Source organism: Lolium rigidum, chromosome 7, assembly GCF_022539505.1.
Source record: "Lolium rigidum isolate FL_2022 chromosome 7, APGP_CSIRO_Lrig_0.1, whole genome shotgun sequence".
In the NCBI taxonomy this organism is placed as follows: Eukaryota; Viridiplantae; Streptophyta; class Magnoliopsida; order Poales; family Poaceae; genus Lolium; species Lolium rigidum.
The window spans coordinates 49,221,032-49,239,328 of record NC_061514.1 but is presented as its reverse complement, the minus strand read 5'-3'; the positions used below and the strand labels follow the sequence as shown (position 1 = coordinate 49,239,328).

General features: G+C 48.2%; 2 protein-coding genes across 2 annotated transcripts; both read left to right on the top strand.

Moving 5' to 3' along the window:
• Positions 1-13,895: 13,895 nt before the first annotated feature.
• On the top strand, positions 13,896-15,757 carry LOC124671312 (polyphenol oxidase I, chloroplastic-like). The gene is made up of 2 exons (XM_047207702.1): positions 13,896-14,503; positions 14,638-15,757. The coding sequence occupies exons 1-2, from the start codon at positions 13,896-13,898 to the stop codon at positions 15,755-15,757; spliced, it is 1,728 nt and encodes a 575-aa protein (XP_047063658.1).
• A 1,549-nt stretch (positions 15,758-17,306) lies between these two features.
• Positions 17,307-18,297, top strand: LOC124676724. Its single transcript, XM_047212760.1, has 2 exons — positions 17,307-17,647; positions 17,986-18,297. Exons 1-2 carry the CDS (start codon positions 17,527-17,529, stop codon positions 18,252-18,254), a joined length of 390 nt encoding a protein of 129 aa, XP_047068716.1. The 5' UTR covers positions 17,307-17,526; the 3' UTR covers positions 18,255-18,297.

The window sequence follows — 18,297 nt, the reverse complement described above, 5'->3', positions numbered from 1 at the left end:
GATTATGAAAATTAGGGTTTGCAGATAATGATTCGATGATCTCCTCGTCCCTCGACTCCCCCTTTATATAGGAGGTGGAGCCGAGGGATTCGTGTAGTACAAATTACAGAGTCCGGGACGGTTTCTAACTCATCCCGCCAGATTACAAAATAACACTTCCTATTACAACTCTATCTTTCCTTAAATACATCTTGGGCTCTCGAATCCTCTTATTCTTCGGGTAGTGGGCCTTCAGTAAACCCCGGGTACTATCTTCGGCAAGCCCATTTGGGATGCCTATGTCACCAGGGGACAGCCGACGGGAGGAGGACAGCCACCGTCGTCGCCCATCACAACCGCGCGCCTGCTCCGCCATGCGTCGAGGAAGTGGGATCCGGCCGCCGTTCCCCACGCAGCGATGAGGAAGGGCCCCCGCTGCCGCCACGCCCCGAGCGACTTTGCCCCGGCAGCGCTACCGGCGGCGGCAACGGCGGCAACGGCGGCGACGGAAGGTGGGGTGCGGGAGGGTTAGGGTTGGGTCACAACATATACCCGAATATGCAGTTTTATCGTCCCCTTTTGCGGGATTTGATCTGCTTGATGCAGTTTTAGGCCGCAAAGTGTGTTTACAGTGCCTTTTATCTGCGAGTTTAAACATTGCAGGATAAAGGGTCTGCTAGATGCTCTTAGTTGTAACATTGTGAAGGCAGCAGACGCCCGGTTAGAAAAAAAATCACAAATTTTGAGGTCTTGTTGGACAATGCCTTTAGTCAAACTCCTAGAACTTCCGCTATGTGTACCATGTTGTCTTGGATCATGGTTAATTGTTATACTAGTAGGCATAGTAAGATGTGGAGTACTAATAATATTGGAAATTTGAATATCATATATGTGTATAGGTTTATCTCAAAAGTAGTCATAAAGCATTACAATGGTTGTTTTTCTTATTTGGAACATCACATTCCATTAAACCATATACGCAAAGCCAGATCGGCCACCACCATGCCTCTTACATCATTTGGCATGACGAACAAGGACACCAATGGTGACCGGTCATGCATACTCCGGGCCATCCGATCAGGGTATTGATCAGCACCTGACAATTTGATTAGACAGTAATTCTGGGGTAATCACTAGTAGAAAACCTCTCATCCATCTAAGCCATTGGTACCGGTTCCCTTACGAACCGGTACCAATGGGGTTATCTATACCGGTTGAATGGCTCTGGCGGGCGAGGAGATTTGGTACCGGTTCGTTAGGAGCTTTCGTACCGGTTCGTGTTAGGAACCGGTACGAAAGGTCTTCGGCCAAAATTCAGACGCGTGGTGGGGCCCGGGCTGGACCTTTGGTACCGGTTCGTAACACGAACCGGTACCAAAGGGTACCCAGCTATATCAAATCGCCAGATCCCTTCCCGAGCCCCCTGCATGCTGGCTCTCATTTTTCTCTTCTTCCTCACACTCTAAATTTTTCTCCACCTCTCACACTCCAATAATCTTTATTTTTCTCCACCATTTTAACAAGATTAACGACCTCCATCTATCCAAGGGTTAGCAATATCATCCTTTCTTCCGGCGTTCCTAATTTAGCTCATTTCTTTGGTAGTTTAACTCGTACTATTTTTCTAGTGCTAGCAAGGTGTTTGATGAAATGCCTAAGTTAGGGATTTTACTTTTTTATAATTAATTTGAGCTGAAATTATGGTATATTTTGTAGGTTTTAATTAGTATCATCCCCGTCCTCACCGCCGTCGATCGCTAGCGTCGTCCCCTAGCCGGCACCGTACAACCTCGGTGAGCCTCTTCTTTTTTATAAAAAAAACTTAGTTTTATGTGATGAACTTGAATATTAATTAAGTTGGTCACTCATATATCCATGATGTTGTGTACTTAATGATTTTTGATATACATATAAAATGCAGATGAGTCGACAATGGATGTACGGTGACCGGTGCCATCCCGAGTTCATTATCGGCATGCATTATTTTCTCAACGTGGCTGAGGCAAACAGAGCGATCGAATGGTTTCATGTATTGTCCATGTAGTTCCTGTAAGAATATGAAGGATTACTCTACCTCGAAGACCCTTCACGTCCACCTGCTGGAGAATGGTTTCATGCCCAGCTATAATTGTTGGACCAAGCACGGAGAAAGAGGGGTTATATTGGAAGACAACGAAGAAGAAGAGGATAGTGACAACTATCCCTTATTCACCGAAGACGGTGGTAGTAGAATGGGGGAAGACGAAGTCTGAAGAAGAGCTCATTTTCGATGAGCCGATTTTTGATGACCCGGATGACGATTTGGGTCGGGCCATTCTTGATGCGAAGATGAACTCGCGGAAATGAAAAGGAGAGGTTGAAGTTGGAGAAAATGTTAGAGGATCACAACAAACTGTTGTACCCAAATTGCGAAAATGGTCGAAAAAGTTGGGTACCACGCCGGAATTGTCTGCGGTGGAAGGCAGAGAATGGTACTTCCGACAAGGGATTTGAAAAGTTGCTGAAAATAATAAAGAAGATGCTTCCAGGGGAGAACGTGTTGCCCTCTAGCACGTACGAAGCAAAGAAGGTTGTCTGCCCTCTAGGATTAGAGGTGCGGAAGATACATGCATGCATCAATGACTCGCATCCTCTACCGCGGGGAGTACGAGAATTTGAATGCATGCCCGGTATGTAGTGCATTGAGGTATAAGATCGAGGCGAGATGACCTGGCGATGTTGAGGGTGAGTCCACCCCCAGGAAGAGGGTTCTTGCGAAGGTGATGTGGTATGCTCCTATAATACCACGGTTGAAACGTTTGTTCCAGAACAAAGAGCATGCCAAGTTGTTGCGATGGCACAAAGAGGACCGTAAGAAAGATGTGATGCTGAGACACCCCGCTGACGGGTCGCAGTGGAGAAAAATCGACAGAGAGTTCAAGTCATTTTCAGATGACGCAAGGAACTTAAGATTTGGTCTAAGTACGGATGGCTTTAATCCTTTCGGGAGCAGAGCTCCAGTCATAGCACCCGGCCGGTGACTCTATGTATCTATAACCTTCCTCCTTGGTTGTGCATGAAGCGGAAGTTCATTATGATGCCGGTGCTCATCCAGGGCCCGAAGCAACCAGGCAACGACATTGATGTGTACCCGAGGCCATTGGTTGAAGAACTTTTAGAGTTGTGGCGTGACGAAGGTGTACCCGTGTGGGATGAGCACGAACAAAAGGAATTTAACCTACGAGCGTTGTTATTTGTAACCATCAATGATTGGCCTCGCTCTTGGTAACATTTCGTGGCGGTCAAACAAGGGATACAATGCATGCACACACTGTTTAGGTGAGACTCGATAGTAATTATTTGGGAAACAAGAATGTGTACCTGGGGCATCGTCGATTTCTTCCAAAACAACATCACGTAAGAAAGAGAGGAAAGCATTTCGGAGGTGAGGCGGATAACCGAACGAAGCCTACCCGCCCTAATGGGGAAGTTATATATGATATGGTCAAGGATTTAAAAGTGATCTTTGGAAAGGGTCCCGGCGGACAATCTGTTCCGCATGATGTTGACGGACACGTACCCATGTGGAAGAAGAAGTCGATATTTTGGGAGCTACCCTATCGGAAATTCTTAGAGGTTCACTCGCAATCGACGTGATGCACGTGACGAAAAATCTTTGCGTGAACCTCGCTAAACTTCTTGGGCGTGTATGGGAAGACAAAAGATACACCGGATGCACGGCAGGACCAAGCAAAGTATCCACGAAGGAAACAACCTGAATCCGAGAGAAGTATCAAGGTCCTGCCAGCTATGCTCTTACCAAAGAGCAGAAGGAGATCTTTTTTGAAGTCCTGAGTAGCATCAAGGTCCCGTCTGGCTTCTCGTCGAATATAAAGGGAATAATAAACATGTCGGAGAAAAAGTTTCAAAACCTAAAGTCTCATGACTGCCACGTGATTATGACACAATTACTTCCGGTTGCATTGAGGGGGCTTCGCCGGAAAATGTTCGAGTACCCATTGTGAAGCTATGTGCGTTCCTCAATGCAATTTCTCGAAGGTGATCAATCCACTTACTCTACAAAATTTACGGAAGGATGTGGTCCAATGTCTAGTCAGCTTCGAGTTGGTGTTCCCACCATCCTTCTTCAATATTATGACACATCTCCTAGTTCACTCCGGTCGAAGAGATTGGCGTTCTCGGTCCTGTATTTCTACACAACATGTTCCCCTTTGAGAGATTCATGGGAGTCTTAAAGAAGTACGTTCATAACCGTGCTAGGCCAGAAGGAAGCATCTCCAAGGGCTATGGAACAGAGGAGGTCATTGAGTTCAATCGTAATAAAATTTCATTCCCGCCCTTTCTTTTCCCGCGCGGCGTCGTGGCCGGAAAGTTTCCCGCGCGACGTCGGGGCGGGAAAGTTTCCTGTGCGAACGGCGTCGTGGCGAGAGTAAAGAAAAGAAATAGAATAGAGAAAAGAAATAAAAAAGAAATAGAAAAGAAAAACAAAAGCAATAGAAAAAATAAATAGAAAAGAAATAGAAAAGAAAGGAAAAAGAAAAGTAATAGAAAAAATAAATAGAAAAAATAAATAGAAAATAAAGAAAAAGAAACAGGAATAGAAAAGAAACAGAAAAAAAGAAAAGCAATAGAAAAAAGAAATAGAAAAGCAAAAGAAAAGAAACAGAAAATAAAAAGAAAAGAAACGAAACAACGAAAAGAAACGAGAAAGAAAAAGAAAAGAAAAAGAAAAACAAAAGAAACAACAAAAGAAAAACCAAAAAAAACCTTTGGTACCGGTTGGTACCACCAACCGGTACGAAAGACCTTTCGTACCGGTTGGTGGTACCAACCGGTACCAAAGGCCCCTCCCCTGTGTTAACTTAGGCGCGCGGGAGGGGAAATCCCCAAATCGACACTGTACTGCAACGCGCGCGCCACCGTCCGAGCCACGCCGCCGTCCGCAGCCACGCCGCGCCGCCGTCCGAGCCACGCCGCGCCGCAGTTCGCAGTCACGCCGTCGCCACGCCATCGCCGTCGCCGTCGTCCGCGTGCAGCAGCTCCCCGCGCCGGCAAGGTAAGCTTCTTCCCTCCCTCTCCACGCCGGCCGCCGTCGCCATCCCCTCCCCTTTCTCCTTCCCTCGCCCGCACGCCGCTCCCCTCACCGCGCAAGCAGCCGCACACCGCAGCCACGCCGTCGCCACGCCTACGCCGTCGTCGTCGCCGTCGGACGCGCGTCTTCCTCCCTGCCGCGCTGAGCACATCCCGGACGCGCTCTAGGTGCTCGATGAAATGCGGCGGCGCCCGCGGCGGCGCAAGGGCAACGCCCACGGCGGAGGCGGGACGAAGGGCTTGCAGTGGAAGGCGGCACAGTCGACGGGCGGGCGTAGAAGGCGGCGCACTGCTGCGTCATGCGCTGTGCGGGGCGGTTGGGGAGGCAGTTCCGGCGGTCGGAGGCGGGCGGCACGACGCGCGCGCAGGAGGGCAGGTCGAGAACGATGTCCGGGAAGGCATGCGCGCCCTGCTACCGCTGCGGGGTCGCGCACCGGGATGTCAAGCCCGACAACCTCCTCTTCGACGCCGCCATGGGCGCGCTCAAGCTCGGCGACTTTGGGTCCGCGGAGTGGTTCGGGGATGTCGCGCCTGAGGTAGTCGCCGGGAGGGAGTACGGCGAGAAGGTGGACATTTGGAGCGCTGGGGTGGTGCTCTACATGATGCTCTCCGGGACCGTCCCCTTCTATGGCGCCACCGCCCCGGAGATCTTCGAGGCCGTGCTCCGAGACTGAATATGATCGACACGCCGCGGCATGCGCTCCCTCCAACTCGTAGATACTCCGTAGATCTTTAGAGATGGCGACTTTTCTTTGGTCTTTGGCCGTGTTAATTTCCAAGCAAATCGGCCTTGGACAGAACAGTGGTGGTGCCAGAGTTTGGTACTCCGTAGATGAAATAGTGCTAGTTCCTCCATGATCCTTTAGTTCGTGAATCTGGAATTGGAGAAGCTTTCAAAATGGAACAGAGAATCTGGCTGGTTTTGATTAACTAAAATTTGGACAAAATTAAAATCTGAATTAATTTGAGTAATATGGCATAATTCATAACTTCAATTCTACAATTCCAAATTCTACAAACTTTATGTCTATTCTCACCAGAAAAGTGAGAGGATTTCAAATCTTGCATTCTCATGCATCATTGGCATCATGTTTTATAGGCATAATAAAAACAAAACCCTGTTGTGGCTATCTCACAGAACTTAAGATTGATACCTAGTTCCGTTTTATAGGCATATGTTATCTATCATAAAAGTGCTTAATTTTGGTGCAGATTTTTATGAAATATGATCTATTTGAAATAGTGTTTAGTTATACAATCAACCCTGTTTAGATTCTACAATGATATGTGTTTTCTATGTAAAGTTTTGTTGCTTCTTTGCCTGTCTAATGGATATAGCTTCAAAGTCAACTAGTGATGAATTGAGATTGTTGCTTTACAGCTTTAGTGTCTCACTTGTATTGTTTCTTTGTATCTCTTAAGGAAATAGCTTCAAAAACAATAACACCTGAACTGGGATCAACAATATTGATTTATAACACTCGTGTTTTTTGGAAGAAATAATAGATTTTAGTCAACCTGATTTGATTCTTCAATATGATTTCCACTAGTTACATTTCGTTTCTATCTAGGCATTCTGCTACTTTTGCATAGATTGATTTTTTAGTTTACTTTCGGGAACATATTTATAATTTGGCTTGCACTCTGTCAGCTCAGCTAACAGAAACATAATAACATATCCTTCTCCACCTATATTTATGTTTATATTTGAATAAGTTTTTTGAACTATACTATGATACATACATTAGACTGAAACTTTAAGCTTAGAGCTACCGATTAGTTTGTAACCGGAGTAACTCCTGAAACTGTTGCCTGAAAACGAGGTTGTTTTTTTGGCCGATTCTCCGGTTTTCCTCCTTTGGCACATGACTTCATGTTATTGTGTTTTTTTAATTCTTGTGACTGGTTTGGTTCAGAATGAGAAACCAAACTGCATGTTTTGCAACTGCCATCTGCTTAACTGTGTTATTGCCATCGTCGGCACACTCGTGTTCAGGGTGGTTTTTTTTACTCCATCTGGCTCTGGCGCTCCCTCAAGTGGTGTGTGAGTGTGTGGTGCTCCTGCCCATCCCATTGTTCATAAACTCGCCATGTACGTAGTTCCATACTCCGAGTAGGAGTGGCGGTGGCGGAGGAGGAGGGGGAACGCCGAGTGTGTGGCGGTGGCGGTGGCGGAGGAGGAGGGGGATAGGGTTAGGGTTAGGGTTTTTTGCTTTCTTCATTTCAATTGTTATCCATGATGAATGAAATACAATTGCTTTCTTAATTTTGCGAGTGACATTGAGGTATGGAGGACGGCACCTTCGTCCGAGATGAGGAGGGGAAGAAGCGGTGCAGCAATTGATCTATGAGAGTGCCCGTGGTCCGGAACCCGACGATGGAGATGACAACGATTTCCAAGACTTTCCGAATGATTTCGGCGAGGGACTTGAGTCTCGAACAAATTAGAAGAGACAACGAAGTGTCCATCACAAACTCCGGCGAGGTGTATATCTATGTATCAATTAGTCTATATGTTCATCCCTAGATGCATTCATTTATTTGTATTGCACTTATTAACGAATAATTTTTTCTTTTAGCCTTCCGGATCATCGAGCAAGTCTCGTTAGATCAAAACGAGGCCCGACGCGGGTGCTAAAGTGCGAGGGCAGGTTAGCCCTCACGGCATTCAAGGATAATGGTGAACCGAATGGAGCCCAAGGAGTTTTGCCGCAAATTTACAAGTCAATCCGGAGTTATTGTTAGGGACCATGTACCGATCAGCATTCAAGAGTGGCATAAGCCGAAGAACCCGGAGAGTGGTGCTAGTTATGTCAACGACGCGATGAAAAAATTTCTTTGGGACACGCTCATGACAAAGTTCAGCCTACCGGAAGACATGACGGAACGCCAGAAGAATAAAGTCAAGGAATGGACATGGAAGAAGATGGCCATACAATTCCGAGCTTCAAGAAAAATTTATGGGACAAATATAAGAATGAAGATCCAATGATTCGATGATAATCTAGTGAAGATAAAAGATCACCGGGCCGCATTTAAGGAGTATAAGAAATCGTCTACTTTTGTGTCCCGATCGAAGAAAAATACCGAAAATGCTGCAAAGAAGAAACTTCCGCATCATTTGGGGTCGGTGGCTACAAGAGTGCCATTCCGAAGTGGACAGCGTTTGAGAATAAACCGATGGATCATGGAATCACTCCACGGACATGGGACCGGCCCGAACGGTCCAAGTTCGGTTGTTCGCTCATGGGGCAGGGTTGGACCCAAAGACAGGGTTGATCGTTGCGAAGGGAAAATGGAAGGAAAAAATTGAGGCAATTGTACCGAAGCTTGTAGATGCAATTGAAAAGGTCGAAAGGGAGAGTACATTCCCGATCGAGAGAATGACGAGCCGACACTCGCTCCGGGGAACCCCGAACATGTTGGACGGGTACGAGCTCGCCCAGTGTCTCACCATGAAGGAAGCGTGGCCGGACAGCGCCGACACTTATAGAAGCCGTTCGCGAAAGAAGAAGAAGGACGCCGACATTGTAACGGAGTTGTTATCTAGGGTGGAGGCTCTTGAGAGAAATCAGAGGGCACCCGATCAGCCGCTCGTTTGTACAGGATCCACAAGCCGATGCTGCCCCATCTCAGCGAAGAAGCGGTGTCGGTTCCTCGCATCTTGACGGATGTGGAGGAAGCTACCCCGTGGATTATGTCACGGAGAAGACAGATTGCGAGCTACATATGTTAATCGGGACCGCGTCCGTTAAGGTGGCGGTCGGCTATGTGTACCCAAGTGAAGATGGAGCAATGCACCATCATATGCCCATTCCACCTGGTTGTGTTCGTGTCGGGGTGGATGAAGTTGTTTCGGGTTTTGAAAAAGTGGAGCTTGATATTCCTAGAGGTGAAGATGAGAGGACACCGGCCGATGTCAAGCACGGTTTCGCCCTATGGCCGAAGAAGTACGTCGTCCTTTTGCAAAGGCCACCGACTCCTACACATGAGCAGCAAATGCCATCGACTCCTCCCGGTGGCAGTCCCGGTGAGCAGCCAAGTCCACACCTACCCGAGAGGGACCCCGGCGTGAGTCCACCATCTCGAGATCCTCCGCGTAAGACGAGCGTCCGTTAAGCGGAACGGTACGCCGCCTAGGAAGAAAGCTAGAAAGGAGAAACAACCGCCGCCTCCCGAGAAGTTACCTTGGGAAAAAACTCCGGAGGAAAACGCGGAGGCCGTTCGGGCCGAGGTGAAGAAATTTTTGCACCGAAAGTGCCGAGAGATACCTTTCGAGAAGACACTAGATCGGGAGAAAGTTGTGCGTACCGTTGACAATCTATATGACCTCGTACCATCGCCGCCATCCGACTATGCGCGTTCTATTGAAAGGTCGTATGACAAGATGATCGAGGCGACAAAACCCGTTCAATCGGGTATCAGAGAGATAAAAGGGATACACAGTGTCTACCAGCTCGGACAACAACCCGTTCAATCGGTCGCCCCTCTCAAGGTGTTTGACGGGAAGACCGTTCAAAGTTCTCGACAAGACGCAACTGATTACGCCTTAGCTGAACGAGCATATCAGTTTGTTCAAGGGAAAGATTTGGTCGAGAATCTCAGGAAGGTACCAACATGTATGCGTAACTTGCATTCGTGGTACCTTAAGGCCTCAAAGGAAGGGATCCAGACTATCATGGTGCGAGTTAGGGAAGAGCACTACTTCCAGGAGTACTGTGTGAACGTTGACTTCGCCGAACTCTTTCGGCTATACAATCTCCGGGCCCTCGACAAATCAATCATCGGTTGCTATTGTCTGTAAGTGATTTATTTATTTAATTTGAGAAGTCGTTCATTGTCCGCAGATTATAATCTTTTGTGCGCTATATTATGCAGATCGAAGATGCTCGAATGCAAAAGGGACGATATCACGGACATTGGGTTCATTGACCCGAACACAATGCATGTCAAAACCATAGAGAATCCCCTCTATAACAAGGATACACCGCAGACTTTGCTAAGGTTTTTGAAGCGACAACGTGACAAAAAGCTAATACTTTGGCCTTACAACTTCAAGTGAGTCTTACTTGTCTTATAACACATTATATTTTGCTCACCGTATGTCAAAATTTTAACTAATGACTTATGTATATGACACTACATATTGAAACGTGCGTAGGTTTCACTTTATTCTTCTCGTCATCAATTTGGAAATTGGAGAAGTTGAAGTCTTGGACTCACTAAGCAAAAAAAAGGATCTATACGTGTCTTGTTTTTTAATGCTCGAAGGTAATTTTAATTCTTATCGGTTTGTTTCGTTAATTTCCTGCTTTGAACTAATTGATGACTCTTTTATGCATTTTCTTTTGTCGAGCAGCGTATGGCAAACTTTCATCAAGGAAGATACGTCCCGTGAATGGACACCGAAGCTGCGATGGCGTGCGAAAGTAAGTAGTACTACCTAGGTCCACACACCTTTTAATTGTCATACTTGACTATTGTTTGATTGAATTATATTCTTGTAAAGAAATGCCCGCAACAACCTCCGGGGACCGATCTCTGTGGATTCTTCGTTTGCGAGTACATCCGCAGAATTGTCAACGAGAGAACGAATAATGAAAGAAATAAAGAGGTACAAAAACAATCTTCACAAATTTGTTTTGTTATCATAAGTTGTGCTGAGTTTCAGTAATAGTTGTTTCATGTATTCATTTGTATCTTATTCTTTTATAGTTGGCAAGAAAGCGGAACAAGCTCCCACTCGATGACCGCTTCATAGCAATAGGCGAGTAATTGGCGGGATTTTTCCTTCGGGACGTCATACCACAACTCGCAGAGCACCACTATGAATGAAGATGTACATGTTACATATATAGTTGACTCGAAGAGTACCACTATGCTACATGTAATAGACATATATAGAGTACGCCTCGGAGAGCACCACTATATATGCATGAAGATCGATCTTCATGCATAGTGCTACTTAATTTGCGATCTTATGCAATAACATGTGTGTTATATTAAATGCACCAACTTGCTATGCATCATCTTGATCTTCATGTACTACCTAAACCCAAACGCGTTTCGGTGCATCGACGCGATATGAAACAAACCGATATCCCTAAACCTCTCCAAAACCCTAAAAAGCCAATTCTCGCCGCGGCGAAGATTTGGGCAAATTCCCTCGCCGCGGGGAACCTTTGGTACCGGTTCGTATTACCAACCGGTACCAAAGATCCTTAGCCCCGAGCTCTCCTGGTGGCCCACGTGGAGGCCCCTTTTATACCGGTTCGTAAGCAACCGGTACGAAAGGGGGGGGGGGCTTTAGTGCCGGAAGTTTTATACCGGTTGCAAAACCGGTACGAATGCCCCTCTGGAACCGGTACGCATGGACGTTTTTCTACTAGTGAATGCATTCTGGGGGAACATCAGCCATCTAGCACCTGATCCTACCACTTGAGTATCGTGTTACAAAACCCTAGCTTCCCGTTCTGGTTTGTTCACTATAGGCACCATCGATCTCTTCCGGACGTCTCCCTCATGCGGGCTCCACCTAGCAGCAGCCTGGCTGGGCCGCTGGGCGGGCAGTGTTGCACCTTCTTTTTTGCATATAACTCACTGAATTCCGTAGTCCATTTTATAGATTGAAAGATCATCTCCTCGACCGACCTGGCTCCGGCATTCTTTTAGTTCCTTGCTGTCCAGTGTCCATCCCTCTCCTCTGGATATTTGACTTCCAAGGCAAGCTGTTGTGAATAGAATTAGTGGTTAAATTTGTATGTCAAAGTCATGTCCCGATCAAAACATCTACTACGTACTCGTGATAGGAAAGCGCTCTGGAACAGCCGGAGGATCTCTCCCTTTGGATCGATCGCCACCTTCTCTCTCTCTCTCTCTCCCTAGTCCCTCTCTCTCTCCCTAGTCCCTCTCTCTCTATCTGTTCCTAATTACTTGCCGACCCGTATTCCTCCATTACCATATCTCCTAACCCTCCCACTAGCGCTCCTCGGCCAACCCGCATCGGGCGTTCTCTCATAGTACTTGCATCTCGAAGTGGAGCTCGACGCCATGGAGGTTGAAGTGACAGCTCAAAATTGATGACATGACACGGTTTTCTACGAGCCTATGAGAAATTGATCGGTGGTCGCCGGATCCGGCACCGAGAGGCTCCGATGAGCTGGATTCATCGCCGGCGAGCCTGGGACGACGAGGTCCCAAGCTTAGTTTTTCGCAGAATTTCCGATAATGCATGTGTGTTATTGAAATGCTGCAAACTCATGCACATTTTGTTGGACACATGTGAGCGACATGTTGCGACGATTCTAAGCGTTTGCTGCAAATATTTGTTTTGACGCCACAAATAATTTTGTGAGGTGCTACAAACTTTGGTTTGTCATGTTGCATACGGGGTTTTGATTTTTTGGGGTGATTTTGCTGTGGCCGATAGGGTGTGTTGTGGTTTGTGAGATTTTGGCACAATCGTATTTGTTCGTTGCAGACTCATTTTTTGTTGCATCGATGTTTTTAAAATGCCGCAATGCCTTTTGTACACTTTTGACTTTCCGTGGGGATGAAATGTTGTGACGATGCTCCAGTGGTACCAAAGGTTTGCTACACGGCTTCGGGTATGCTGCAAGGACCAAATGACCCAGATTTCCCCTTTTTTCGAAGATCAGATGGCTCGGGAGGCTGGGGATCGTGGGAACTGATTCTAAGTGGACGCTCAACATTGTCCTTCATGATATGGAAGAAACACTAAAATATATTGCACAATTTAGCAAATATTTATCCGGTCAGCCCAATATTAATATATTCCCTTTATCCAAAAAGTAAACATCATGTGACAATTGAAAACCCGCCAAGTCGACCAGTCTGGTTAATTACATCTACCTTCCTATATGAGTGTGCTCTTATGTTGAAACGCATCTATACGCTCTTCCAAAAAGAAAACAACTAATATTGTTTTGCAAACAAGCCCAAAATTTCTAATCCCTCTAACATTTGTCACCTCTCCTTCCATATCCGCTTGTTAGAAATCTTGTTAAACCCATGTAGTAAAATAATGAATGGTCGGTGTTTTTTTTCCGGGTGTGTCTAAGTCTCAGTCGACTGAGACTTAACTTATGTCTCAGTCGAATTACATCCGTGTGTTTCGATGTGGGCCTAAACAAAGTACAAACAACAACAAACACGAATCTTCAAGCACAAACAAAATCCAATGATGGAGCACGTAACTGAGACATAAGCTACGTCTCAGCTAACTAAAACTTAGCAATTTCATTATTTTTTCTCAATGATGAGCCCAAGATTAGTGCTCTTTTGAAAATATTACCAATCCCGGTGGTTTTAAGTATTTCATTCGCAATTATGGTGGTTTTTTGGAATTTTCTTCGAGGTGGAGTGTTTATACAAGGAAATCTAATCGTCAAGCACTCTACTAACAAAGTGAGCACTCTGCTCGCATTGTCACGATCTCGCCTTTTAGATCCAGTGACTTTTCACCTTAGCTAAGGCACTTTGGCGCGCATCACTTTGATGAACATTTTTCCTAGTAGCTAGCTTTTATCGCGAACTGCGACCTTCCTACTTGCCATCTAACCTCGACGGCACCACATAGATCATTAGCCAACAGTAGTAATGCGCTGAGCAGCCACGCCCTTCTCACTTAACGAAAATTCAAACCTAACAGCCCCGGCCGGCCTGTACGTGCACCGACGTGCACCACGGCGTCGCGCGCGCGCTATATATAGCAGCACCATGCGGACGGAATAGTGCCACACCAGAGTAGATCGAAGTACGTAGTACCCTCAACCAGCGCTAGAGGTAGCCAGCTAGCACGCGCCATGGAGATCGGCACTACGAGCGTGATACCACGGAGCGCCACCCCTCGCCCTCGCACTCCGTGCAGCCTGCAAGCCCTCGGGCGCAACCGCGCCGTCCTCCTCCGTGACGTTGCCAGGCCGCCGCGGCGTCTGACATGCGGCGCTGCTGGTGGCGGTGGTCGCAGCGTCGACCGCCGTGACGTGCTGCTCGGCCTCGGCGGCGCCGCGGCGGCCGGCCTGGGCACGCAGCGAGGCCGAGGTGCCGCGATCGCCGCGCCCATCCAGGCACCGGACCTCCCCAACTGCCACCCGCCCGACCTCCCCAACACGGCGCCGGACACGAACTGCTGCCCGGCGTACGGCACCAGCATCGTCGACTTCCAGCTGCCGCAGCAGGGATCGACGCCGCTCCGCGTGCGGCCGGCGGCGCACCTGGTGGACGCGGAGTACCTGGCCAAGTATGAGCGTGCGATGGAGCTAATGAAGCAGCTGCCGGCCGACGACCCGCGCAGCTTCGAGCAGCAGTGGCGCGTGCACTGCGCCTACTGCGACGGCGCGTACGACCAGGTCGGCTTCCCCGACTTGGAGCTCCAGATACACAACTGCTGGCTCTTCTTCCCATGGCACCGGTACGTACATACGCATACAACATCTGAGCTCTGCAATTGGTTAATGGACCTGCACCTATCGTGTGCCCTAGCCGAATGACCCGTACTTGTCAGTTGTCACTGCCCTTGACCTGACGAATCGTAAGCATGACTAGGTTCTACCTCTACTTCCACGAGCGGATCCTCGGCAAGCTCATCGGCGACGACACCTTCGCGCTGCCCTTCTGGAACTGGGACGCGCCGGCCGGCATGACGCTACCACCGATCTACGCCAATACTTCCTCGCCGCTCTACGACGAGAGGCGCAACCCCGCTCACCAGCCGCCGTTCCCGCTCGACCTCGACTACGACGGTACAGACCCCAGCATCCCGACCGACGAGGAGATCAACCAGAACCTCAAGATCATGTACCGCCAGATGGTGTCGGGCGCCAAGAAGACGCAGCTCTTCCTGGGCCAGCCCTACCGCGCCGGCGACGCGCCGGACCCGGGCGCGGGCTCCGTCGAGAACGTGCCGCACAACCCGGTGCACCGCTGGACGGGGGACCCTCGCCAGCCCAACGGCGAGGACATGGGCAACTTCTACTCCGCCGCGCGCGACCCCATCTTCTTCGCGCACCACGGCAACGTCGATCGCCTGTGGCATGTCTGGCGCGGCCTCCGCCCGGGGGCCAACGTCGACTTCGCCGACGCCGACTGGCTCGACGCCGCATTCCTCTTCTACGACGAGGACGCCCGCCTCGTGCGCGTCCGTGTCCGCGACTGCCTCGACCCCGCCGCCATGGGCTACGCGTACCAGGACGTCGGCCTGCCGTGGCTGGACGCCAAGCCGGCCAAGCAGTCCACCGCCACGCCCGCACCCGCCGCCGGTTCTTTCCCAGCAACTTTGGACAAGGCCGTGCGCGTGACCGTGACGAGGCCGGAGGTGTCCAGGAGCCCCGAGGAGAAGGAGGCATCCGAAGAGGTGCTGATCGTCGAGGGCATCGAAATCGCCGACCACTTCAAGTACGTCAAGTTCGACGTGCTGGTGAACGAGCCCCAGAGCGGAGCCGGGGCGGCCACAGGGTACTGCGCCGGGAGCGTCGCCCTCACGCCGCACATGATCCGCCAGAACAAGAAGAAAGGGTCGGTCAAGACGGTGGCCAGGTTCGGCGTCTGCGACCTCATGGACACCATCGGAGCCGACGGCGACAAGACGGTCGTCGTGTCGCTCGTGCCCAGGTGCGGCGGCGAGCTGGTCACCGTCGGCGGCATCAGCATCGGCTACGCCAACTGATGAAGCACCGCACGTATACTGCCTGCTATGTATGTAGCCTATGTATAGCTTGGCAAGCTGTTCATGAGGGATCAACGCTAACACGTGCCTGTATATTGCACGTACATATATATAGGTATGCATCGTACGGCTCTAGTGATTCTAAATAAGAACTGAAACGTAACACTCGATTTCCTAAGTATCCTCCGTTCTAAAATAGGTGTGACAATTTTATATATCTACAACTTGCAACTTGTTACACTCCGGCTAGATAATCAATCCCAGTATACTGGAGTGTCAAAGTTCCTATAGCTAGTCATTTCTTTTTCAGAAAAAGAAGTTCCTGGTAATAACTTTTTTTTTAAAGTTCCTAATTCCATCTGTAAGTTGCTGGTGATTTTTTTTTTTTGCAAATAAAGGGCTAAATCCCCAGGAAAATACATATCCTTACTCATAGGTGCCAAGCACACATGATATTTTTAGAAAATAGTAATTCAGAAAAGGACAAAAAAAATCGAATCCTTTTTGTAACCAAAGATGATCAAGCATTACTCGTATAAAAATATCTGGCTCGAAATGATTTCCACGGTAAACTTGGCAAAAAAGATAAAATCAAACAAGCTCCATGCATGTCTATATACTATTCATGCTATATTCGTCATAAACTTATCTTTCGAGCCCACACATTTTTATATGAGTACAATATTAGATCACCTTTTGTTTCCAAGAGAATTTCTATTTTTTTATATTTGACATCACTACGAATTTTGGAGTATATGGAGTGCATAACACCCATGTACAAAAAATTCGTGTCCCAAAGCCCCACCTTTTTATCAAGAAAAACGCTTCACATCGGCCGACCAATCTGTGTATAACTTATTGTTGTTGAATCATATGAATGTGGCATGTCTGTTATGACTGAGTTCGAATTAAACTATCCAAGCCGTTTGAGCGCCTAGAATTTTTGCAAGCGGACATGAAAAGAACCCGTCTCAGGGTTCATAATATCGGAGACGGTTCCGGTTTCCGACCATTTTGAGGGTTCTATTCTTTGAGGTGTAAAGGAAACCGTCTCAGGGTGGCTTGTTATTAGAGACTGAGGGCTTGAGCCTGATATGAGAGTCGTCTGAAAACTATAGACGATAACCAGCTCTAGGTCTCGGTTCGGTACTAGTGAGATCTGAACGCGTATTGACATCAATTCTGACCGGAGAGCCCACCTGGCAGACCTAATTTTCTTAGGTGGACCAAGGACTCGAGTTAAAAAAATATATAGATATATATATATATCTAAAGTAATACTTCCCTCCATCCTGTGAAGGTTGTCTCGGATAATTCGTTGCCAGTTCGTATTTAGTGATTTTCGCATTTGCAAAAACTTCGAAGATTATGGTGGATTTTCTTGTGAAAACACAAAATGGTACTACTGAATTTCCGATACTTATTATGGATCCAAGAGAGTACTGTTTGGTAATTTCGCTAGAAAATGACGGTAGCACCGAAAACAGAAACAACCAGCGAGGTCACATGTGGATCACCCACACGGACTTATATCCCTCCGGTAGGTAGAGATAGGAAGTATCTCTGCCTCCACACGTATTCCTGTCCTCCCTTTATTCTCTTCTCTCTCGACCACTTTTTGTTTAGGAAGGCTGAACTGGTTTTCCGAGAAGATGACGAGATACGATGCGAGCTAGGCAAACGGAGCTACCAAATGATACGCTCGCCAAGTGCAGCTTTACGCTAGCCGATCTGCTGCCGTTGGCTGATCCCAATTAATCTGGCCTGCAATGGAGCACTTCATCCGGAAGCGGCAGTGCCCCCTCCTCCTCCTTCTCCTCGTTGTTTTCGTTTCGGCTATTCTCGAGGGTGTTCCTGCAGCGGATGCTGGTGCATATGGCCAAGGCATAGGTACGCGCTTACTTTAGTACCGCATGTTCTTTCTTGTGCTCTAGCCGGCTGGGGCCTCCGCGTCTTTGCCCCTGCCGGCAACCATATTGTCGCGGCTATGCCACTGCTCGCCGCCGATGAAGACAGGAAGCACAATAAACATTGTGTTTATGTTTAACACCGTATATCTCCTTGCATTTCCGATCCATGAGCAATTAATGCAACAACATTACTCATGGACCGGAAATGAAATGGACCGACTTCAATTTCTAGTCGCATGCACCTTCTCTCATTTACTGTTCTTACGGTCTCTCATACGCTGCTAACAGTTATACACTGACAAATGGCAAAACCTATAGGAGCTGACCAATTGAACATGTTGGTGGCTACCGTCAAAAAAGGCGGTGGTGGTCATGGCGGCCATGGTGGACATGGCCGCGGACATGGCAATGGAGGCAGCGAACGCGGACGCGGCATGCCTGAGACGCCGCCCGTGTTTAACCCTCGGACAGTCGCCGGCAATGGCAACCAGCACCGTGGGCGTAGCGCCGCAGCTACAGACCTTAGCCGGTCGTCCACCTGCGTTCTTCTTGCGGTGGCGGTGGCATTTACATTGTTTCATCTTTAATACTCCATATAATCTACACATTTGTTATGGAGTATCATTGATT